This window comes from Panthera tigris, chromosome D1 (genome assembly GCF_018350195.1).
Source record: "Panthera tigris isolate Pti1 chromosome D1, P.tigris_Pti1_mat1.1, whole genome shotgun sequence".
NCBI classification, from domain to species: Eukaryota; Metazoa; Chordata; class Mammalia; order Carnivora; family Felidae; genus Panthera; species Panthera tigris.
The window spans coordinates 59053517-59078188 of record NC_056669.1 but is presented as its reverse complement, the minus strand read 5'-3'; the positions used below and the strand labels follow the sequence as shown (position 1 = coordinate 59078188).

Below are 24672 nucleotides of genomic sequence, written 5' to 3'. Positions count from 1 at the left end.
TCTCTATAATCACCCCTACAGGTATAAGTCATTGTTTAGTATGTAGTTCACAAGAGTTCTGGATAAAGGGAAACCTATGATCACTTCCCCCCAAAGCAAGAATATGTTTATTAAACCTCTCTCCCTGGGTGGCTCAGTAGGTTGAGCATCCGACTTCGGCTCAGGTCATGATCTCAAGGTTAGCGAGTCTGAGCCCCACATCGGGCTCCCTGGTGTCAGCCTGTCAGTGCAGAGCCCGCTTCAGATCCTCTGTTCCCCTCTTTGCCCCTCCTCCACTTGCGCTCTCCCCAAAATATTTGAACAAACAAACAAAAAACTCTCTTCCTACCTCCTGCAGTAACCCATGTGCTTCAAGTAATTGAAAGGTCACTATGAAGAACATGAATCAGAGAAAAAGAAAATAATAAAGCTTCTGTTCAGGAAAAGGCTGATCTATGAAAAAGCAGAGAAAGGACAGAAACCATCCTGAACTTACCTCCTGGTGGACAGCTTCCCCAGGCCTGGACAAGATCCCTGGCAGACTGGCTTAGAATTAGCCTCTACCAAGGGAAGGGGCAAAGGGGCAGGAATGCTTGTTCATTCTCCCATCCCACCCACTGTTGGTCAGCTCAGCTTCATATCATCTTGGGCAGCCCCAGCATTCTGTAGATCAGACAGCAAACGGAAGGGAAGCCACGCAGCCTAGGTCAATGGGGTGAGTCAGTGGCAGAGCAGGAAGAGTCACTGGGGCAGAAATTCTGGCCTCCTGTGGCAAGATTGCCAAACCACACCACACCCCCACCCCCACCCCCACGCCTTGGTCAGCACTGGGAAGGCCCTATTAGGATTCTGGTCTCCAAACCAAGAGAAGTCCTTCCTCAGGAGGCTCCATATCACTAATTTCCAAGTGTGTTTCTCCTCAAAAACCTTCCATGGCTTTCTTCTGTCTAAAGCATTATATCTAAATTATTTGGCTTCATTTTCAAAGCCCTCCATTATATGGCCTCAAGTCATTTATTCAACCTTACTTCCCACTATTCCACAGCATACACTCTGAACTAATCAAGCCAGTCTTCCCACTTCTCTCTGCATAAGACTCTATTTCTCATTCCCATGCCTTGAGTTATCCAGCAGTGGTAAATTCAAATACCTGAGTCAGGCAGGTAAAAGAAATGGATTCTCCAGTGGAGCATATGGCAGAACTATGGAGTGTTGTCCCCACCTAAAGGCATTCAAATATTTTATTATTTTTTTAATTATTTTATTTTTTTAATGTTTATTTATTTTTGAGAGAGACTGAGAAAGAGAGGGAGGGGCAGAGAGAGAGGAAGACAGAAGATGTGTGGGCTCTGTGCGGACAGTAGAGAGCCCAATGAGGGGCTCGAACTCACGAACTGGGAGATCATGACCTCAGCCAAAGCTGGATGCTTAACCTACCGAGCCACCCAGGCGCCCCAAGGCATTCAAATATTTTGATTCAAATATTTATGCAGTTCTTCACTTTGAGCATCACAATAACTTATTAAATAGTTATTAATACTCTTTCTAACTTGCAAGTGAAGAAACTTTCCCAAGGTTAGGCAGCTGGCAAAATCCTGGGCATCACCTCTGAAGCCAAAGCAAGAGCTCTAAAGTAAACGCTTCCCAGTAGTACAAACACCATAGAAGATACAGCACTCTAAATCTGAAGAGGAAATTCATTTTTCATGATATACATGCAACTTTATTATTAGTAGTAGTAGGATGGAGGGGCGCCTGGGTGGCTCAGTCAGTTGGGCGTCCAACTTCGGCTCAGGTCATGATCTCACAGTTTGTGAGTTCAAGCCCCACATCGGGCTCTGTGCTGACAGCTCAGAGCCTGGAGCCTGCTTCGGATTCTGTGTCTCCTTCTCTCTCTGCCCCTCCCCAACTTGTGCTCTGTGTCTCTGTCTCTCAAAAAATAGATAAATGTAAAAAACAATTTTTTTTTAAATAGTGGGATGTAAAACCCAAAGAGCAGCTTATCTAACCATATACTCCAACTATCTCAAATTCTATTCATGTTCCTGCCAAAGTCTCTCCTAGTTATCCAGGCCCTACTGAGTTCCCTCTTCTCTCAATTCCTATAGAGCTTACAGACTAGACAACACAGTCGAGTGCTAAATTATATACAGTCATGCAAAACTGAAGTGAGTCCATGTGTTTTCTAGCTTCACTAATCAAACTACTGTATTAACCTATCTAGTTCTACTAAAAATGTTTAACCTGAATCTAATGAAGAAGAGATAATCATACAAATCCAAATTAAGAAATATTCTAGGGGTGCCCAGGTGGCTCAGTTGGTGAAGCATCCAAATCTTGGTTTTGACTCAGGTCACAATCTCACAATTCGTGAGATAGAGCCCCATGTCGGGGTCCACACTGACAGCATGGAGCCTGCTTGGGATTCTCTCTCTCCCTCTTACTCTCTGCCCCTCCCCCCAATCACACTCTCCCTCAAAATAAATAAATACACTTAAAAAAATTCTGCAAAAATCTACCTAACCTCTTAAAGAATGTCAATGTTGCGACAGATAAAAAAGCATTCAAGATTGAGAGATTAGGGAATTGCTCAAGGGGCATGACAAAATTATCACAACTAAATGCATGAATGACCCTTCACTGAAGGCTGATTTGAAAAAAAAAAATCTATAAAAGACATTACTGGAAAAATGTGAGATGTCTGAACAAGTATTATACACTGGATGTACTGAATCAATCCTAAATTTCCTGAGACCTAGCTGTATTGTTATTATATAGGCAGATACTCTTGTTTTTAGGAAACACTGCTGAATTATATTTAGGATGAAGTAACATGATGTTTGCATCTAATAGTCCAAAGGTTCAGAATATGAAGAATGGAGAGCAAATGCAGCAAAATGTTAACAACTGGCAAATGTAGGCAAAGAGTTTGTTATATTTTTCTTATAAAGTATCGATAGATTTGAACACACACAAGAGTATATAAATATTTATGATTCCTATAAAGAATCTACAGGTTTGAACAGTTGGTGAGGAGGGAAATCCTGTATTGTACATTTCTTTATATATTCAGCTCTCTGAGAGATAAAACAGGCACTCATTGTTTATTTGCTCACTACCTACGGAAACTGGGCTTTGGAGGTCAGCAACCAGACAGAGTCCACTTTGCAGCAATTCATGAGGGGTACAGTAGCAAACTCCTAAGGAACAAGAGGTTTCCCTCAAACTCACACCATCACACCACATGGAAGATAGAAAAGTAGGTAATCAAAGCTATTGTTATCTCGCCCCTCACTGAAGCCATCCAGAAGTGAGACACTTGACAAATGCCCACTTACAGGGCAAAACAGTTGCTACCCACACGAAGGACCAAGATCCAGGGTCACATTGCACCCACCTTGTCATCGGGTACCAAAAACTTGATAGCCTGCAAAAGAAGTATGTCTGACCAGTCACAGGAAGGCACTCAAGTGGTCAAATAAATAAGCCTGAAATATACAGTCTTTACTCCTCACCATATAAAACCTGTCCTCAATTGCAGTAAGGCAGAAGAAATCTGCCAGGCTCAATCACTGGCATTTCCTGCACTGGCTTCAAAGAAATCAGCCCTTAAATAGGACAGAAAGGGCAGCTGACACAGCTGTCTACTGAGGCCTCAACCCAGGAGCATGCTGTGCAATATGCCCTCTTCCCCTTCTACAGCCACCAGATCACTTTACTTCTGCCAAGTGGTCCCTTATTAGGATGACTGATTGCCCAATGGCCAACCCTTAACCTTGATTCTCTCCTCCCCTCACTGACAGCCAAGATATCTTTCCAGATAGCTCCTCCTCCAATTTAGCAGAAAGAACAGCCAAAACTATTCCCCCTCAAACCTCCATCAACTGAAGTAAGACCTATAGTAGTATTACACACAGCTTATTTCTCAAACCTACCATTTTTAGCATTTTTACCAAAGACAGAATGAAAACATATAAAGCCCGCTTGTCAAGCTTTGGCATTATAGACTATGAAGGAGAGAAAATACAATGCTTTTAGATGTGATCTGGCAAAAAAGCTCTCAACAGTTCTTATGCTACCAAAAGTAACAAGATACAATTTAACATGATTAAACATGAAGGTTTGCATTCACTAAACTAATACAAGAAGGTAGAGACTTGGTACAGCAGTTTATATTAAATAGGCTGCCTTTGGGCCCTTGGGGTAGGGGAGGGAGCAGCCTGCATATGGTGGGAGGCAGAAGAGAGGATGTCACACTCTCAGTGAACCATGAATGTAACACAGCTGCCCAAAACACCAGCGCAGGCTTGGGTTGTGTTAGAAGACAACTCTGTGCCCCACTTTTAAAAAGCAAAGTCAGAGTCCACGCAGCTAAAGAATGAAACAACTGTGGTGAAAAGTCTAAAAGTCATATATCGTAGCAAATGTGAGGGAAGAACTACAGATGTTTAGTGAGGGAGAACACGAAAATGTGTTCAAATATATGCACACTTGTCATGCAGGTGAAGAGAAAAATGTATGTGTTCTGCAGGAAGACAAAACCAGAACTAGTGAGTAGAAATTACAGAAAGATAGAGTTCGGTTTGACATAGGGAAAAACTTTCAGCATAGTAAGAAAGTTAAGAATGTGAGTTATGGAACCCAGAATGCTTGGATTAGAACACCAACTCCACTTACACTGTATGGCTTTAAATAGACTACTTAATTTATTTGTGTCTCAGTTTCCTTGCCTGTTAAAGGGAATAGTAATAATGACAGTATTTACCTCACAGAACTTTGAGAAGCAGTTCACGTAAAGCACTTAGAACAGAGCCTGCTCACAGTATATCCTGAAGAAAAAAACAATGTTAACTATTGCCATGACTGTTGATATAATAAATGAGATAACCTGAGAATCTTCCCACTAAATACACCTGGAAATGCTTAGAAAAATATAATAAACATCCTTTTAGAGTATGCCAATTAAGTTACTATCTCTCAGCTCCACACCTACCCTGTTACACTCTGCTCTGTGACACTGGGGCTTGGACTCCGCCAACCCTATCACACCTTTGCCAGCTGGCTCTGTAGGAGGTGCTAAAGGGAAAATGGAAGGCAGGAACTTCCTCCTTCGTATGGCCTGCTGTTTCTTGACAACAGCAGTTGGTTCCTTCCCACTTCTTGCTAAACTCCCAGAACCAGCCTCAATGCGCCCCCCTCAGAGGCACCAGCACCAGCTGGGCAGAACTCAACCAAACCTGGCTCCTCCAGGCCCTTCCTGCAAACACCTGAGAAACCAGCAGCACCAGGAGACGCCCTCTCCTCAGAGAATCAGGGCGTAGTTCCTCCAGATCCCTTCAGACTTACAGGATCTGAGAACTCCAACCTTTCTTCCCTTTGTTTTTTGGCCCTAGATGAAGTAGCTGCTTAATGCAGTTATTACATCAAAGATACCCTTTTTGCTTGTCCAGCCCTCCAGCAAGGCTTTAAACTAATTCCCTTTACTGAGTTCACTTTTAAAATAGCTATGTGTGGTTTCTATTTTCCTGACTGGATCCTGATACATAGATAAACTGAGCTCACAAGAAAGTAAGGAAGTCCCAGGAAAAGCGACCTGACAGCATAGCTATCCTAGCAGTGTAAAGAATTTATAACCATCTCTTTGTCCAGGAGACAGATTCTGAGCCTACAAAGAGCAGCTGAGATCCCTATACAAAGGCTAAGACATTCAATAAAGACAGACCAGGGGAAAAAAGTCTGTCCACAGGGAAATAAGGAAGATTGTCTTGCTCACCTAGTGAAGTGGGAGGAAAAAACCCTCCTAGGAATTCAAAACCATAGTCGTTTTGCGGCCTAAGCTCGTGGCCCGAAAATCTACAAGTAGAGAAAAATTACATACATTTTGGTCCCAGATTGGGACTAGCCATGAGTGCCCAACAGAAGCAACCACAAAGTTGCTCCAGAAGATATATGAATGGCCAATAAATATGTGAAAAGATGTTCAACATCATCAGTCATTAGAAAAATGCAAATTAAAACCACAGTGAGATACTACTACACCTCCATGAGAATGGCTAAAATTAAAAAGGCCGACCATACCAGGGTGCCTGAATGGCTCAGTCAGTTAAGCATCCAACTCTTGATTCCCCCTCAGGTCATGATCTCATGGTAGGTGGAACTGGGCCTCATGTCAGGCTCCATGCTAAGGGCATAGAGCCTGCTTGGGATTCTCTCTCTCTCCACCTCTCCCCTACTTGCACTGTCTCAAATAAAATAAACTTAAAAAAAAAAAAAAAAAAGCCAACAATACCAAGTATTCGCAAGAATACAAAGCAAACAGAGCTCTCACATACTGCTTAAATGGTGTTACCACTTGAGAAAACTGGTAATTTCTTAAAAAATTAAACATATACCACCATACAACCCAGCCATTCCACTCTGAAAAGGAAAGTATACAAACACTCAAAGATATATACATGAATGCGCATAGCAATTTCATTTATAACATCCAAAACCTGGAAACAACTCAAATGTCCATGAACAGTGAATAAGCAAAATTACCTGATACAACCATATAACAGAATACTACTAACAAATTACTGATATATGCAACTAAATGGATAAATCTCACATGCATTATGCTATGTGAAAGGAACTAAGCCCAAAAATACAACTGTATGATTTAACTTATATAAAATTCTAGGAAACACAAATTAATCTACAATAGTTCCTGAGCCAAGGTGAAGGGAAACATGGACTGTAAAGAAGCACACAGAAATTTTGGGGAGTGATGGTACTCCTCTATAATTTGATTGTGGCAGCTTTTGATAAGTGTATATACATCTTTCAAAACTTTTCACTACAAATAAAGTTTACTGTACATAAATTATCCATAAGCAAAGTTGACTTAGACTGAGGGACAGAGCACAGTGGGGGAGGGGCAGAGCGGAAATCTGAAGCTGGCTCCAGGCTCTGAGCTGTCAGCAGAGCCCGACACTGGATCGAACTCACCATGAGATCGTGACCTGAGCCAGAGTCGGACACTCAACCAACTGAGCCACCCAGCTGTCCCATGACCGTAAATTTTTTACAAAACTTATGCAAGATATGAAATCCCAGACTGAGGAATCACTATAAACCCCCAGTAGGGTAAAATTAAATCCACACCATGTAATGAAACTGTAGAACACAAACAACATGGGAAGATCTTTAAAACAGAGAAAAATGCAGGTTACCTAAAAAAATGATAGTTAAATTGTGAACACATTCTCAAAAGTAACAAAAAAAGCCAGAATTTCAGTAAAATAACATTTTCAACATGCTGAAAGAAAATATTTGGAAGCCTAGTACCCAGCTAAACTATCAAGACAAAAGAGTAAATAGGGGCGCCTGGGTGGCTTGGTCGGTTAAGCGTCCGACTTCGGCTCAGGTCATGATCTCACGGTCCGTGGGTTCAAGCCCCGCGTCGGGCTCTGTGCTGACGGCTAGGAGTCTGGAGCCTGTTTCAGATTCTGTGTCTCCCTCTCTCTGTGACCCTCCCCCGTTCATGCTCTGTCTCTCTGTCTCAAAAATAAATAAACGTTAAAAAAAAAAAAAAAAGAGTAAATAAAGATGTTTCCCAGAAGAATGTTTACCACTAACTGACCCTCACTGAAGAAAACATCTGAAAGATACATTCATCTCTTTAACAAAAATGGAACAAAGTGCAAGAAAGAATTGTGACAAAACAAATAGTAAACATATAAGGGTAAGATGAAAAACTCACTGCAGCACAAAACATAATACTGTTGGGGAGCCTAGGTGGCTGAGCCGGTTAAGCACTGACTTCGGCTCAGGTCATGATCACACGGTTCATGAGTTCAAGCCCCACATCTGGCTCTGTGCTAACAGGTCAGGGCCTGAAGCCTGCTTTGGATCCTGTGTCTCCTCTCTCTGTGCCTCCCCCGCCCCTCTTTTTCTCTCTCTCTCTCTCAAAAATAAAATAAACATTAAAAAAAATTTTAACATAATGCTATTACAATACAGTAACAATTATTATCACTTAGAATTGTTCAATATTGAAATAGACTGCCTTTGGGAGTTGTCTCATTCTTGGAAGTGATCATTTTTGAGTTCAGACAACACCTTTTGAGAAGTTTGGTATACACTGGAGAAGAGGCTTAAATAAATGACCCCCAATATAGCTACTGACCACAGGGTGTTATCAATTAGACACAGCTGTCAAAACATTCCCTGATCAGTTCTGTGTAGCCACCTGTGGCAGGGCTTGCCCCTATCCTAACAGTTCTAGAATTCAAGTATTAGTTCAAAGCATTCTTCTCGCTCCCATATTCCATAAGTAAAGAAGAACACTCTAGATAGAAATGTTTCCTATATGAGCTTTCAGGTAATATCTTCTAGCTTTGGGGAAGTACAGCTTTGGCTTTTGATTAAGATTAAGGAATTACAATTAGTCATCATTTGCTTAAACTTGGGCCAAGAAAAGAGTACTTTAGGGGCTTTTACAGACAAGTACATGCTTCTTCCTCTAACGAGGAAATACCATACAGGAACAGAGAGGGAAGGAGTACATACACTAATCCCTGCTGACTGAAAGCTACCTTACTTGATCTGAATGTTCCCTCCAGGTTCCCGTATATTCACAGCAGTAAAGATCTCCACAAGGTAGCCCCAATTCCCTTCCCAACAAGGTTTCTGCCCACCACAAAGTAACACACATGACGGTCCAGAACTTTGGAAAGACAGGACCAGGCAACAGACACCAGAGAGAGGAAAACACGGATCAAAGCAAGTATCACATTTTTAGAAGGCAGCCCCATTCCCCACAAAAAGAATACAGCAGTTCAAAAGCCACTAAATGAAGATGGGAAAGCCAGGCTCCTATTTCCTTTCAGTCCATGAAAGCTCATTCATTTCAAAGCATACATTAATGGCCATGACATGTCTCACTCATAGCTGTCTAGGCATCAGGATAAAGGGACAAAAGACACTGTCTCCACTCAGAAGGACAAACATGCAGACACTCTTCCAATGCAAGATGAGAAGTACTCTTCCAGAGGTAACGAAGAAGGCGCACCCAGAGGAGGGAGCATCAAGCCAATTAGGTTCTTTCCCACCCACAACCTTCACACACTTAGTCATAAATTTGTACTTTCTAAGATGTTTCCATGAAACAACCTACCTGATTTGACCCTAAGAACAACTCACACACAGCCGCCACACGGCCCCTCCCCCCCTCAAGCCAACCCTCAAACACCCCAGTACAGCCAACCACGCACTAGCTATGTAATCCTGGCCAAAAAAACATTATAAAATACCGCCGGTTCTCTATCTCTAATAAAGTATAACTGGAAAATTAGGAATATTAAAAAGATGATCCATATAAAGGGTGTGGCACAGTGTCTGAAACGTAGTTGGTGCTCTGAAAACGTTTACTACCAATATTACTACTGCTATTGTTAACAATAATAGGCGGAGACTTTCCTGGGACCTCTCGCTCACAAGCCTTTCAGGAACAGGCACTACCCCGCACCCCGGTCGTCCTCAGGCAAAATTCCACGGACACACCCCCAAACAGACCCTCCCACTATGCACGCCGGCACCTCCCCTCGGAACAGGCGTCCCTCCTCACACACCTCACCCCCGATAAATCTCCCCAGAGTAGGTTACGAAGGAGGCTCTCGGCTCGCACCCGCCTCTCCAGCACCCCCTCCAGCACCGCATCCCTGCGGGCGCCCAGACCGAACAGCAGCCGCGGGCCCGCGCCGGTTACCTGGCCGCGCGCTCCCGCAGCGCCTCACGGTCCCCCGGGATCGTCTTCGTTGCGGACTCGCGCCAGCGCTCCGAGCGCACAATTAGTTTAAACTATGGCCCCGCCCCCTCGCACCACCCTCTGATTGGCCCCGGTCGGCTGGAGTTTCACGCAAGGGCACGCTTCAGGACCCGGGAAAAGGAAGTGTGAAGACCACTGGGAAGAGAGAAGCGGTGTCACTACTTCCGGAAGCCGGCCGCGACTTGAAAGCAAAGAAAACCACAAATCCCAGCACCGCCCGCGGCTTCGGAGGCCCGCCCCCCGGCGAACTACAACTCCCGGTAGGCATCAGGAAGCACTTTCGGCGCTTAGCCGAGTCGCGGTGGCGAAGGTAGTTACTATGGAGTTGGGCTGAGTAAGCAAGGGGTAGTGGGACGCCGAGCTGGAGGGAAAGCAACAGCGGGTGAGTCGGGCGGGAAAACAGGAAATTCACTCAAAGGAACAATTCGCTCTCTATAGAGAGGAGAGGAACACACAGAAAGATTAAGGAATTTCCTTTCTCGGGGACCTGAGATACCCCCGCACACACCCTTTACCCCTTTAACAACAAACAAGACACAACGTCCATATGGAATAGACTGGAGCGGGGAGGGGAGGAAAGGGCGCCGAGATACATACCCATACAGATTTACAGATTTGGGGGCGCTTAAGAACATCCCCCATCACAAACCTGGGTCCCTGACACTGGGAGATCTGAAACGCCCTCAGAAAATGGGTTGATTTTTCCTTTGATGAACTGAGACCTCTTCAGGACATGAGTAAACTACAGGCCCTAATACTGGAGCTGTATGAGGCTTGAAGTGTCTCTTTCCTTACAAGCAGGAAAATCCTAGAATACAGCCTCCTTCTGAGTCAGCAGCATCTTCCCACACACAGTCATGGGGGGGGGGGGGAGGGTCCTGTCCCTAAATTATCTCTTCTCTCTTTACCTCCACTATGGTCTGTTTCTCGGAGCTCTACTGTTAAGAGTTTCATTCCTTTTACAGTCTTCATGATGGATTACCTTCGGCAACTTACCAGCACTTTCACATCCAGTCTCTTTTGAATTTTGTGAGTCAAGGATATTTATTCCCATTTTACAGATTGGAAAACTGAAACCCAAAGAGGAGCAGTAACTTGCCTGAGGCCACACAAGTCAGTGACAGCTAAGACTAGATAGATCCCCAGTTCTCCAACTTCCAGCTGGAGTAGATTGAACTGCCTCAGAGAAAAGAAGCCTTTATGGCCTACATTGGGGTATTTACACTTCAGGCAGAATGAGTCCAAATCTTCCTTGAGAGCTTAAATGGGGAAAAGGAACTAGAAAGATGGAAGACAATGAGAATCAAACAGATTTAACAAAACTAAACAGGAAATTATCTGGCTAATGCAACATCCACATCTGATGCTGCCATGAATAGCTGGCTTCTGGCTGGCTTCTAGGTGGCTGGTCCACTTACTATCTTACAGTCCCTCCAGGCTTGGTTCTAGGCCCACTTCACACTGCCGTATTCTCTTTGGTATTCTAATCCACCTCATTCACCACCTGTACACAGATGTACACAAGTATGTGCCCCCAGCCCAGCACTCATCTCTAAGCTCCAGGTCTGTCTAGCCAATTGCTTCTTCCAACATCTTCGTGTATCTCACAGACAATCCAAACTCAACACATCTGCAACTGATCATCTCTATGTACTCCAAGCCTGGATTTCTTACCATGTTCTCACCTCTGTCCAACATTATGCAAGCCAAAAACCCAAGAGTTATCCTTAATACAACTTCTATTTCGCATCCATCTCAAAGTTCTGTCAGCTTTACTTCTTAAATAGGACTTCTCTCTGGTCCTAGCTACCATCACATCCTTCCTGCCTTCCTTCCCAGCCATTTTGCATGCTGCAGCCAGAGTAGTCCTTCAAACCACAAATGTGATTTTGTTCACTCCCCCCAGCCCCATTTAAAAATATACCTGTGCCTTCCTATTGGTCTTAGCATCAAGCAACATCTCAGCCAGGCTCCTGTCTACGTCTCCAGCCCCCAGTCTAATATATATCCTTCCCTTTCTCCTCTCTAGTTATATAGCATTCTTTGAGGTCTTCAACGTTGATTTCCAGGTAATCTTTCACCATAGAGCTTTTGCACATGCTGTTTTTTCTGCCTGGAATGTTCATCTTTTCTCCCTGCTATAATTTATACTTATCCTTCAGTTTTCTCAATCACTTCTTTGGAAGGTCTTCTCTGACTGCTCAGACCAGGGTCAAATCCTTCAATTATACAAGCTCATGTCCCTCTCCGTTATAGTATTATTACTGTTGCATTTGTTTAATTTTTTTAAATGCTTGTTTTTGAGAGAAGAGAGAGAATGAGTGGAGGAGGGGCAGAGAAGGGAAGAAACAGAGGATCTGAAATGGGCTCTGTGCTGACAGCAGAGAGCCCGATGTGAAGCTCAAACTAACAGACCATGAGATCATGACCTGAGATGAAGTCAGATGCTTAACCAACTGAGCCACCCAGGTGCCCTGCAATTTTTTTAAGTGTTTATTATTTAGAGAGAGCGCACATCCATGCACAGGGGAGGGACAGAGAGAGAGAGGGAGAGAAAGAATTCCAAGCAGGCTTCATGCTATCAGTGCAGAGCCCTATGAGGGGTGCAAACCCATGAACTGTGAGATCATGTCCTGAGCCAAAATCAAGAGCCAGATGCTTAACCGACTAAGCCACCCAGGCGACCCATCGTTGTTATGATTTTTACATACTGATTAAGCACCTACTACTTGCCACCACTTTGGCACATGAGAAAAACATGGTTCCTGCCCTGGTGGAGTTTATGGACATACAGATGGTAAACAGATAATCTTAGGAGTGCTACCATGGCAGTAAGTATATGAGTCCAGAAGAGAAGTTCCACATCCAGATTGGGGCGTATATACAGGCTCAAAAGGTGATACCTGAACTGAGCCATAAAGAAGTAGCAAGGCAAAAGGAGAGAGAAACTGTATTCCAAGCAGAGGAAGGTAGATGTGTGGCAACCCAGTGGCAGGTGCAAGGAACTTAATTCAAGTAGGTGTATTAGCTGGGCTGCAGAATTAGAGATGAGGAGAAGCGATGGCAGTAGAGAGGTAGGCAGGAGCTAGGTTGAATCTTGGACTTCCCTATGGCACCTGGAAGTATAACCTCCCACTAGAGTATGTGGTAGACTTTTCATGCCATTCTTTGACTTTTCTTCCACCTGTAGTCCATGACCAGAAACCCTCTCTAGGCCAGGCCATTTAGTCTCTTATCAGATCTCATCTGATTATTCCCAAAGCTTCTTATGCCATTGTATTGCTACTTACCTGAGAGGGAAGGAATAGGCTATCAACAAATCAAACTCCAATTGTTGTAATTTCCAGAAACTGAAAACAAATTTCCATCAACCTAGGATTGGTTAAAGTTAAATTAAGTAAATAAAGTAGGATACACACAAATTCTGTGAAATACTCTACAGTTATTAAAAGGGTGAGAGTCTACAACATTTTTTAAGCTTATTTATTTTGAAAGAGAGAGGGGGGGGGGGGAGAGAGAGAGAGAGAGAGAGAGAGAGAGAGAGAGAGAGAGAGAGAATATCCCAAGTAGGCTCCACGCTGTCAGTGCAGAGCCCAATGCAGGACTCAATTTCATGAAGCATGAGATCATGACTTGAGCTGGAACCAAGAGTCAGATGCTTAACAGACTGAGCCACCCAGGCACCCATAGAGTCTACAATAATTTAAAGAGAAAAAAATACATTGTTAGCTAACACTACAAGGACAACCATATTTCAGTATAAAATGAGTATGCATCAAATCAGTATGCATCAAATCATAGACTTTTAGTTTCTACTTGATGTACTTCTCTATGTTGTTTGACTTTATTCAGCTATCATGTTAACTTTTAAAATTAAAGATAAAAGATATTTCTAGTTTGGAAGAGAAAAATTCCAAAACAAGACAAGTATTCCTCTAAAACTGTCATTTGTCAAGTTAACCTGGATAAATGAGGAAGGCACTGTGATCTGACTGGTTATGAGGCAGAATAGCAGCTGGGAAAGACAGACTCCAAAAACGCAGCCACTGAAGTGAGCAAGGCAGCCTCAGGGTTTTGTCAGTTTGGGTATACCTACCCAGCAGCCAGATTTACCATGTGACACCTGAAGACGCAATTCATTTCTTCCTTCATTTTTCCATTATCCATTTGTTCATCAAGCCTTTAGTGAATACCCATTCTTTGCTAGGCTCAGTGCAGAGTAATGGTGGGAAGAGAGAAAGAAGTCTGATTTCTGTCCCTGCCCTTGAGTTTACAAGGAAGGAATAGGAAGTAGTTTATAAAGAAATGTACAGAGAATACAACTGCTTCAATGTATTAAGCACCTGCTGCAGGACATAAAACAGCACTCAAAATAGGTTTGTCTCCATTTTACAGATGAGGAAACAGGCTGCGATAAAATTTTGTTCAAAGTATAATACAGGTATGTATCAGTTAGCTATTGCTGTATGGCAAACTATCCAAAACCATACTTTAAAACATATAGCTTAAAACAATACACATTTATTATTGCTTCCAAGTCTTTCAGTCAGCTATGTGTCTTCTGGTCTTGGCTCAGCTCATTAATGTGTCTGCAGGCACCTGTGGGTTGTGTGACTATCCTGAACTTGACTTGGTATAAGCTGGCTATTGGCTAGTCTAGGATGGCCTCAGGTGGGAACACTAGCTCTCTGCATGTATCTCACCTGCACGTTTCTCACATCCCTCCAGCAGGCTAGCCATTTTCTCTTGGCACAGGTAAAGAGCAAGAGGGCATGCCCTCTCTTTAAGCTTCTGTTAGTTTCATATCTACCAACATCCCATTGGTCAAGGCAAGTCATATGGCTGAGCCCAGCATGAAAGTGGATAGAACTACAGAGTTACAGGGCAAAAAGGACAGATACAAGGAAGACCATGAATAGGAACAATCAAGGGAATCAATCTATAGGACACATTGATCAATTTTTTTCTGGAAAGACAGGCTTCATCAGAGGGTACACTAGGCTTGGGAACTGAAACATGATTAACATTCACTAAATAGGCAGCTATTTCTTAGAACTTGATGTGGGCTGGTTTGCCACAATCGATGGAATCCTAGCAGGCTTTTCTGTGCCCATGACAGACAGGGTTCTGTTATTTACTATCTTGGCTTCATTCCTTCTGGTCAGGTACAGGGCAGCAGCCATTCCACAAATGTTGGCAGAATTGAATCGACTTTCTTACTGTGAATGAGGTGTGGACTGAAATAGCTGAACCTGGGAGCCAATTGTTAGAAAGAACAGCTTAGCATCAACACTCCCAAAACAGAAATCCTTGTATTTGGCAGTTTCTCATTCATTCCTCCCACAAATATTTCTCGAGCGCCTGTTGTAAGCCAGGTTCTGTGTCAGATGATGAACAAAATTTAGTGCCAGCTCACAGCCTGGGCTACTATTTAAATGGAGAAGAGTAATAACCCTCTCCACCTGGCAATTTACCTAACTACTTGGGGCCCCATGTTTAATACTAACGCATCCAGAAAAATGCATCAGGAGCTGGTGCAACACAAAATTCTGAGTGAGGTTCTCAATGGTCAAGGAAACTAATGACAAAATTCTGCCCTTAAATATTCTAAGCTAAAATCCACGTCCAGTAATGCAGAACTCTGGGGTCCCAACCCAGGACTTTGAGAAAATTATCCAATCTCTCAAAGGCATCGAACCTGTTGTAGGTGCTCAAGTGGAATGGGCTTCTCTGTCTCAGTGAGAACACAAGCCAGGTTCCTGTGTCTGGAAAAACATGTGTTCTTTGCTGTCTGTCTGTTGATTTGATACCTAAAAGATTCTGGTCTCCCTAATCAACAGTCTGTGCCCACCAGGCCAGTTCCAATTTAACAAGAGAATTCAGCTGTGAAGTGACTCAAGGTGGCACTTCCACGAAGCTCAGTTGAGACTGCTGCTTTTTGAGAGGAAGACATCATTCAGTTTCCATTCTTCTACACATGTGAAATCACCAAAAAAAGGAATTTACTTGAACTGTATTAAGTTGAATTATAAGCTATCAAGTCCATGGTTTTTAAGGGAAATTTCATTTTAAGAGAATGCACAGATTTCATTTTCTGCGTAAAACCTGTTTGCTTCTTTGAATCAAATGATAACTCCATATCCTAAGGTTTCCTTTTTTACTTTGGCTGCCAGGAATTTCAGAGATAACATAGGCCGTTTCCTAATTGTTAGATACATCTCTCTCCTTTCTTCTTTAATTTGCCTTCTAACCTTTCTCTTCCATGTTTCCATTTGCCACTAGTCATCCGTGGCTGTTGAGCACTTGACAGGTAGCATGTCCACACCAGGATGTGCTATGTTAAGTGTAAAATGTCTCAATTATTAATATCAATTATATGTTGAATATTTTGGATATATTGGATTAAATAGATTAAGCTTCATCTGTTTCTCTTGACTTTTCATGGCTACTAGAAAATTTTAAACTATACACTTGAAAAAAATTATGTATGTGGCCTGCATTTGCAGTGTTCATTATATTTCAGTTGAACAGCTCTGTTCCGTAAATCATCCCGTTTTATGCATGTATTGTTGTAAACTACCTCAAATCCTTCTGGAAAGCAGATGAAGTATAGTAACTGCAAAGGCGATGATGGCAGTGGAAGCAATGAGGAAGGGGAGGCTGACTGGGATGTGCACTTGTTGGTCTATTTGTCTTTTGTTTGTATGTGTCACATTCAAACCCCCTTGGTATAAAGTGTGTTCAGCTCTCTTCTTCCCAGGTGAGTAGTATTCTCATGGCTCTCTCCAGTCTCTTGAAAATTTCTCTGTTTGAGTTCATTGGAATTGGAAAGGATCTAATAAAACAATTCACACCACATTGTAAATGACTGATAACACTGTGTTCACCCCTCTCAAGGGGTATTTCCATTTTAACAGGGAACAATCCCTGAACCCAAAGGAATGAATCCCTAATGGTGGAGTTTCAGGCATCAGTGACAGGTGAGTGACTGAAGTAGACTCTGGTTTTATGTGTATGTGTTTATATACATATGACTGTATTCGGGATGTGGCTGAAAATAGAGTCTATTGAAAGGAAATGGGGCTGACAGACATAGGGTCTATGGAAAGGAAATGGGGCTGACAGACAAGCTGAGCAGAGGTAACAAGTCCCCAGCTGGTCAGATTGCAAAGGGCTGTCAGACACCTGATCCAATGCAGGTGCTCAGGAGTTTGTTAAGCAATAGAATAGCCCAGTTGATGTCACCAGAGTGTAGGTACCAAGACAGCCTCCATGGTAACTACTATGGAGTAGCACAAAGCGGGGCTCAGAGCAGGATGCAGGAGGCTATGATTGCAGTCCACACTGACTCATTGGCTTAACTTTCGGCAAGTGCTTTCATCCTGGGGTCTCAGTTTCTTTGTGTAGAAAGAGAAATGGGTGTTACAATTATCAATGAGCTCTAAGGGATGTAAAAGTTCTCTGAGAAGTAGGAAGGTGCCCTACAAATGCAAGGAACCATGCTTAATATCTTAAAATAGAAATGCAGCCAGGCAAGCCTTGAGTGGTAGAGGATAGAAAGGAAGGGTGGAAGGCTATGGGGATACCAGAAGGCCTATGCCCCTTGTACCTGCAACACCCGTCCTTCTCTGTCCTCCCAGGCTGAACCCGGACTCCCAGGGCCAGTGCTTACACCTGACAAACGATGGCCTGAGCTATGAGCAAAGAGGACTATATGAACACTTCAGTGCAAGAGCCCCCTCTTGACTACTCCTTCCGAAGCATCCATATGATCCAAGGTCAGCCCACAGAGTACAGCACTCCACTCACCATAGCAACAGGCTGGGTATGGTCCCCAGGGAGAAACCAGTCTTCTACTTAAAAGCCTAAATTCCTGTATGCTTGCAATTTTGTTGTTTTGGGGAGGAGTAGGGGTAGGGAGGTGGTAGGAAGAGGTGGTAGGAGTGGGAGGGATAATTGATCCTCTTTGAAAGAAGCCAGCCTACAACAGTAAAGTCAGGTGGAAGAAAATTGGGAAACCAGTCTATCAGCCAATGGTTTTATTCTCCTGTTTTTACCTGAAGAGACGAAAAGACTAATGAAAACACAAGCAGAACCCTCTCTCCTCTAAGGACACAAGCCTATTCTGATCACTGGTAAAACATGCAAGGTCTCGTTATTAACAATGGGCATGTTTCCAGTTTAAATATTTATTGACAAATATCTTATATTCATTCCAGTCATATCCAAGTTTATTCAATCATCACCCACACTTATTTCAGGTTTCAGCACTGCCCATGCTCATTCCCATTTTGTTATTCAATGTCCTTGTAAATAGGTGGCTCATACGCTTCAGGAAGGGACAGAAAGAGAGAGAGAGAGAGAGAGAGAGAGAGAGAGAGAGAGAATCATATTCTCAGGAGAATATGCTTCTTCCCAAGGGAATTCTGCTGTCCCTAGACTTTACCATCTGCCCTCACAGAATACATGCTGGCACCCACATATCCTAGCCCCAGTATCTGGCTTTGGTTTTCTCACATAGGCAATTGGTGACTAATTTTAAGCTCAGAAAAAAGGCAAATAGTTATCCAGGAGGTACTAGCCTTGGCTTGTGTTTAGGGCACTACTGGGCTCCCACCAGACACAGTGGTAACTCATGTTCTGTCATGGACATACACTCACCTACCATGATCTTTATTGGGCACTGTATCACTCTTAATTGATATAGTCTGTGTTTCACAAGGGTTTGAGCTGTAATGGTCATGTACAAGATAGCTGAGGTGACAAATAAGGGAATAGCTGAGTGGGGAATAGCTTTGTCCTCTATGGAACCCTCAGAATAAGGGGACAATCTACTACAACCAAGAATAACCACACAGCACAAACCATGATCTGTACAGATGCCCTTTCATTGAATCACTAATATTTACTGAGCACCTATTTAGTAAGCACATGTGTATACACACATGCCAGGCATTGTGCTCCTTGCTGTGTGTTGTAAGGAGGAGAAAAAGACAGGTGCATCCAAGCCCCAAAGGCCCTCTGGTTCCACAGAACTTGTGGAAAGAGTTTAGGAGTACTTGATAAACTATTTGCTTGAAGTAATCGATAGATGGATTATAGACTCTGAAATGGCAGGGACTTTAGACCACATCCAACCCAAAGTCCTCTAACTTCTGCTCGCTCGTGAACCTACAGTGGTAAGGGAGTCCCCTATGACACCCACTTACCAACCCCTCCCATTATGAGGTGAGGAATGATGCAAAGAAGTTATCATCAAACTAGCTCCCACCCTCTAGGGACACGTGGAAAAGTTGCACAGCAATCTTTCAGAGATATGAAGACAGGATCACATTTTCCCCAGTCTTCCTGGGGCTGAACACTCCACAGTTCTTTGGGCACTGATATTTGTGATCTGTTTTCCAGACCTGCCTTGGCCTACTCTGAACAAGGCAGCTTCAACAGATCCTCAAGCAGTGCACTACCCTGGTGGAGTCTAAGGGAACAGAAGTATGTAGCAGCGGGATACCCCATTCCACCCTTGATACCAGCAGCCCCAATAGGAGCCTCACGTTTTAGGCAGCACAGTCCTGCTAGTGGCTAATTCTGAGCTAGAGATCAGCCCATGCTTGGTGGCATTCCTCAAGCTGCTGCCTCATCAGACTGGATGCTAATCCATATGGGTTTATTTTAACCCTTTTATTCAGCTGTGTCATTTCATTGGGGGTTCTTGGGATATGGTGGTGGGGAGGGGACAGGATAAGGAGTTTATTCATGAGCTGGAGCACTCTGCTCCAGTGCCCTTCTGCCACCTCCCCCCAACTTCCTGCTCACTCCAGCATTAAGGCAGAGAGCCATCTGGTGGATGCTGCTGGATGTGCAGCAGAGGAGGAGAGGAAGTTAACACTGGGAGGAGGGGATGGGAAGGGAGGAAGCATGTCCAGTGAGAGTTGAGGGGAGTGACAACAGCTGGCCAGGCTCAGCAAACCCTAAATACTTACTTCCCCTGAGGCAGGTTTTGACAAGTAATGAAGGGCTTAGGGAGAACAGGAAAAATGTAGTCACCTCAGCCATAGCTGGTATCTGGTTCTGGCTCTGCCACCATGAATTTGGGCAGGGCTGGTCCTTTCTTTGACCTCATTTGTCAAAACGTGAATGGGGGCCTATACAGATGGATTGTAAAATTACTGTGTTCCCTGTTCTCTCTCCTCCTTAACCAAACTTTCTGAGGGTGTTGTTTACACTACCTGCTTAGATTTCCTGAACCGTCCCTTCACCCTTGAACTCAGTCCAATCTAGCTTCTGTCCCCAGGCCCTCGTCATTTCATTGAAATAGTCCTCACCAAGGTCACAAGGAGCTTCTGAGTTGCCGAAATTAGTTTTCAGACCTTATCTCCCGAAACTCCCGCTTATAAACTATGGATTCCCCAAGCATCTGTAAAATTATCTTCTCGAGGTTCTCCCTCCTATTATTCATAACTATTTAATAGACTCCCCTTCCTCCTTGTCCCTTCTCTCTACCCTCACTCGTGTGGAATCTCATCTATTTCTCTAACTTGTACACCTTCTATGCTAATGATTCTCATCTCTTTCCTGAGCATCAGGCTTTCATATTCAGCTGCTTACTTGGCTTCTCCACCTTTTTGTGCTACAGGAACCTCAGACACACACCAAGGCCAAGCCTTCCAACCCCAGTTTCTGTCTTTCTAATTCCTTATCATTCACACAAACAAGAAACTGGGCACTACCCTTGATTATTCTTCTACTCTTAACATCCAATCAATCATCAAGTCATGCTGATTTTCTGTTCCACTTCATCTCTTGTCTGGATGACTGAAAGAGCCACATCGGTCCTCAGTCCCATCCACTCCCTTTAATCCATACTCCACACTAAAGCTTCAGAATGATCTTTTTGTAGGGCACCTGGGTGGCTCAGTTAAGCGTCCGACTCTTGACTTTGGCTCAGTAAAATCATAGCTCTTGTTATCAGGCACCAACTGTGCCTTGTACTGAGTTCTTTTGTGGAAGAGGTAGCTAAACTACAGCACTGATTTTTCATGAACTCAGGCTCAAATTTTAAGAAATAAAATATCTTATCTAGGATCCCTATCTTACAGTTCATGAGTTCAAGCCCCACACCCGACTGTGCACTGACAATGCAGAGTCTGCTTGGGATTCTCACTCTCTCCCTCCCTCTCTTTAGTAGTATCTCACATAGTATCTCTCTCTCAAAATAAATAAATTAAAAAAAAAAAAAAAAGAATGAGGGGCTCCTGGGTGGCTCAGTTGGTAAAGCATCCAGCTTTGGCTCAGGTCATGATCTATGGTTCCTGGGTTCAAGCCCTGCATTGGGCTTCCCACTGACAGTGTGGAGCCTCCTTGGGATTCTCTCTCCCTCTCTCTCTCTCTCTCTCTCTCTCTCTCTCTGCCCCTCCCCATTTGCATGTGTTCACTCTCTCTCAAAAATAAACTTAAAAAAAAAAAAGATCTTCTGCATTGAAAGATTTGAATCACCTCATTTGCTTAAACCCTCCACTGGCTTCCCATTGCCCACAGGATAAAGTCCAAAACACTCAGCCTGGCATTCAAAGCTCCTTGTCTTTTTCCTCCTTGCCCACCTTGTGCAGCACATGCCCGTATATACACACTGTTCCACACCTCATGCCTCTTCTCCTGTCATGCTGTTCTCACCCTTTCCACCCTTTACTTGGTTAATGTCTCCTGATCCACTGAGTTCCATCGCAGGTTTCAACTTCCCTAAGTTCCCAGATTATGTTAGGAGCCCCACTTCATAGTTCTGTTGCTGTTACATTGCCAACATTGCCAACAACATTGATGTTGTTTTCATCTTGCTGGTATGAGCTCCTCCAAGGCACAAACAACTGCTTCATCCCTGCCCTGTTACTCATACAGAGTTTGGCATAGACCATCTCTCATTTTGTTTACTGCTATATATCCAGTATCTGGCACATACACAGTTGCTCAATATTAACGCGAGAAAGAGGACATCAGAATGTGTTGTACTTTAGTGAATGCTATGGGCTCCACCAGCGGATAAGTCTAGATTTTGTGCTGTCATCTCGGTTCAAGCCTGACAATTCTGGGTTCTTAACTTCCACAAAATTAAGAGTGATTTTGCCTCCCTCAACCCCTCAAACAGGGGTGGTACACAAAGGACCCAATGATATGATAGACATGAGGGGACCATGTGACCCAAACCAAGAGTTTGGGATGGGAAGTCTTTGACCCTCAGTCCAAGCTTATTTGGATTCCTGGGGTCTATGGGACAGGGTCCTGGACTGACCATTGGTAGAGTCATACTAGACTCAAGCATGGAGCTATGGTCCTGCCAGCCCCTCCAGCTATAGCTTAGGCTGTAAATCCACCCAGCTCTGTCCCTTCCCAATGCTAAGACAGAAAAGCAAAGATGATAACCCAAGTCTTACTTTGTCCCCACAGATCTGACAAGCGAGGAGCCAAGAACAGGGCTACGACCACTAAGGCACTCAAAGTCAGGGAAGTCACTGACCCAGTCCCTGTGGCTGAACAACAATGTCCTCAATGACCTGAAAGATTTCAGCCATGTGGTTTCACTGCTTCTGGAGCATCCAGAGAACTTGGCCTGGATCGATCTATCCTTCAACGACCTGACTTCAATTGACCCTGTGAGTACCCAGCCCTGAGAGTCCAGTCAGGATGGGCCTGATCCCACCTTTTCTAGCTCCCAGCTTCTCTACTTCCCACATATTATCAAAGAAGTAATGAGGCAGTGTGGTACGGTACAAAGTACATGGCTGTGGGCTCAGAGAGATGTAGGTTCAAATCCTAGATCTTACTGTGTGATTTTGAGCAAGACACCCAACCTTTCAAAATGTCAGCATCCCTGTCTGAAAAAATGGAGAGCATATGCCAGCATCATAAAGGTTTTGTAAGGATTAAATGAGAATTATGAAAAACAACTGGAACATAGCAGGCTGCACTAAAATCACAGCTCTTGTTATCTGGCACCCCCTGTGCCTTGTGCTGAGTTATTTTGTGGAAGAAATAGCTAGACTGCAGCACTGATCTTCCATGAACTCACACTCAAATTTTAAGAAATAAACAGAACTGGGGGTGCCTGGGTGGCTCAGTTGGTTGGGCGTCCGACTTCGGCTCAGGTCATGATCTCGCGGTCCGTGAGTTCGAGCCCCGCATCGGGCTCTGGGCTGACAGCTCAGAGCCTGGAGCCTGTTTCGGATTCTGTGTCTCCCTCTCTCTCTGACCCTCCCCTGCTCATGCTCTGTCTCTCTCTGTCTCAAAAATAAATAAATGTTATAAAAAAAAAAAAAAGAAAAGAAATAAACAGAACTGGTCCTGTCTTGTCCAGGATCCCTATCAGAGGGAAAGCAGCTAGAGAATGACTTGGTAACTATTCCCCAGGTGTAGAGATCCCAATTTAACTACTATTTGAAAGCTTCTCTTTTGTACCTAGCATGATGTTCTGTACCCCTGTCCCCTGTTGTGAAAGAATCTTAAATCACTAAAGCTGAAAAGGCCTTCAGTGTAGGGCCAGCTAAGGCTCAAGGAGAGGCAGGAGAGCCCAGGCACCTGGCAAGTCAGTGGCTATGCTAGGAACCAGGATCATATCTCCTGCACTTTAGATCATAGCTCTGTGTCAATGTGTGTTAGCCCTTCAAAGCTAAATGAAAAGTAGGTTGGAGTCGTCTGCAGTGGCTGCAGCAGAATGGCATAGACTGGAAATCAAGTTGTTTCTCAAACTCTTCCTTCTCTGCCCACAAGCCAGTCCTGAGCACAGATCCAGGACCCTGTCCATTCTGGCTTTCGGTTTCCTTCCCTCAACAGGTCCTGACAACTTTCTTCAACCTCAGTGTCCTCTACCTCCATGGCAACAGCATCCAGCGCCTGGGAGAAGTGAACAAGCTGGCTGTCCTCCCTCGACTCCGGAGCCTGACACTCCATGGGAACCCCATAGAGGAAGAGAAGGGGTATAGGTGAGCGCCCTGCCCCTGGGCTGGGCTCCTCTGAGGGGGAAAGGAGGTGGGAAGATAAGAAGTCCAACACCATTATTCTGCCATGCTGGGACAGGGAAAGGAGTAGAGACCTTTAGGCATTTCTTGCCTATCAGGAGAAACTCTGTCATCCCCCAAATTATACTTAAGTTCCTCCATTCCTTGCAATTAGGGGAGATAGTGGCAACTGGTGGAGGGGGAAGGAGGTTCTGGTGCAGGGCTGGCCCCCAGCCTGAGTCTTCCCCACAGGCAATATGTGCTGTGCACCCTGCCCCGTATCACCACATTCGACTTCAGTGGGGTCACCAAGGCAGACCGCACCACAGCTGAAGTGTGGAAGCGCATGAACATCAAGCCCAAGAAGGTCCGGATCAAGCAGAATGCACTCTGAGGTTCTCAGGCCCCAGCAGTCCTGAGAGGATGGTCAGTTTGGTTTAACAATAAACGATTTGAGCAGTTGAGCAGGTGCGAAGTCACCTGTGTCATGTAAAAACGTCCTCCAACTCAGGCACTTGTCAGTAGCTCCAGTGTTATTTGGCTGAAAGAGGGAGGCAGTGGAGGAAAAGGCCTGTTGCAACACCTGGGACACGGGGGACCTGGGTTTACTGGTATGTCCTTGGGAGACTTACCTCTCTGAGCCCTTTCTTTACTCTTCCATTCAGACATGCTGGGGTTAGAGCTGTTTCACAGAGTGCCAAGTTTCTGTGGAGATCCCTCAGAGAAGACGACAGGCTGTGATCTTTGAACCCCCCACTTCGATCAGATCAGGGTATTTCTGCTCTTACATGTTGGGATTCTGCTTGAGATTTCATTTGATAAAGGGAATCTTCTGCTTGAAAACACTGGCTTGCTGGCTCCATATCAAGTATTCTTGGTCTGCCTTTATCCCCCAAC

General features: G+C 44.2%; 2 protein-coding genes across 6 annotated transcripts in view; one reads left to right on the top strand and one right to left on the bottom strand.

Moving 5' to 3' along the window:
* NUMA1 (nuclear mitotic apparatus protein 1) overlaps positions 1–9803 on the bottom strand; it is a 72142-nt gene extending 62339 nt beyond the window's left edge. The window contains exon 1 of the mRNA XM_042957551.1: positions 9731–9803. The gene's annotated coding sequence lies outside the window, so the exon portion shown is untranslated. The remainder of the gene's footprint in view (positions 1–9730) is intronic.
* Positions 9804–10028: 225 nt separating this feature from the next.
* Positions 10029–24620, top strand: LRRC51 (leucine rich repeat containing 51). Of its 5 annotated transcripts, XM_015537019.2 has the most exons (8): positions 10122–10172; positions 14186–14231; positions 16688–16770; positions 17431–17568; positions 22229–22434; positions 23612–23760; positions 24028–24201; positions 24441–24620. In XM_015537019.2, the coding sequence occupies exons 4-7, from the start codon at positions 17487–17489 to the stop codon at positions 24167–24169; spliced, it is 579 nt and encodes a 192-aa protein (XP_015392505.1). In that variant the 5' UTR covers positions 10122–10172; positions 14186–14231; positions 16688–16770; positions 17431–17486; the 3' UTR covers positions 24170–24201; positions 24441–24620. The 5 variants fall into 5 exon arrangements, with proteins under 5 accessions (XP_042813500.1, XP_042813498.1, XP_015392505.1 ...); XM_042957564.1 differs by lacking the exon at positions 14186–14231 and having other exon boundaries at positions 10102–10172; XM_042957565.1 differs by lacking the exon at positions 14186–14231 and having other exon boundaries at positions 10155–10172; positions 16708–16770.
* Positions 24621–24672: the final 52 nt, after the last annotated feature.

Bases quoted from the DNA above. Each gene is read 5' to 3' on its own strand.
- LRRC51 (XM_042957566.1), top strand. From the start codon at position 17,487: ATGAGCAAAGAGGACTATATGAACACTTCAGTGCAAGAGCCCCCTCTT. The intron at 17,569-22,228 runs GTCAGCCCACAG...TTGTCCCCACAG, and splicing joins AAGCATCCATATGATCCAAG to ATCTGACAAGCGAGGAGCCA. The intron at 23,761-24,027 runs GTGAGCGCCCTG...TCTTCCCCACAG, and splicing joins GAGGAAGAGAAGGGGTATAG to GCAATATGTGCTGTGCACCC.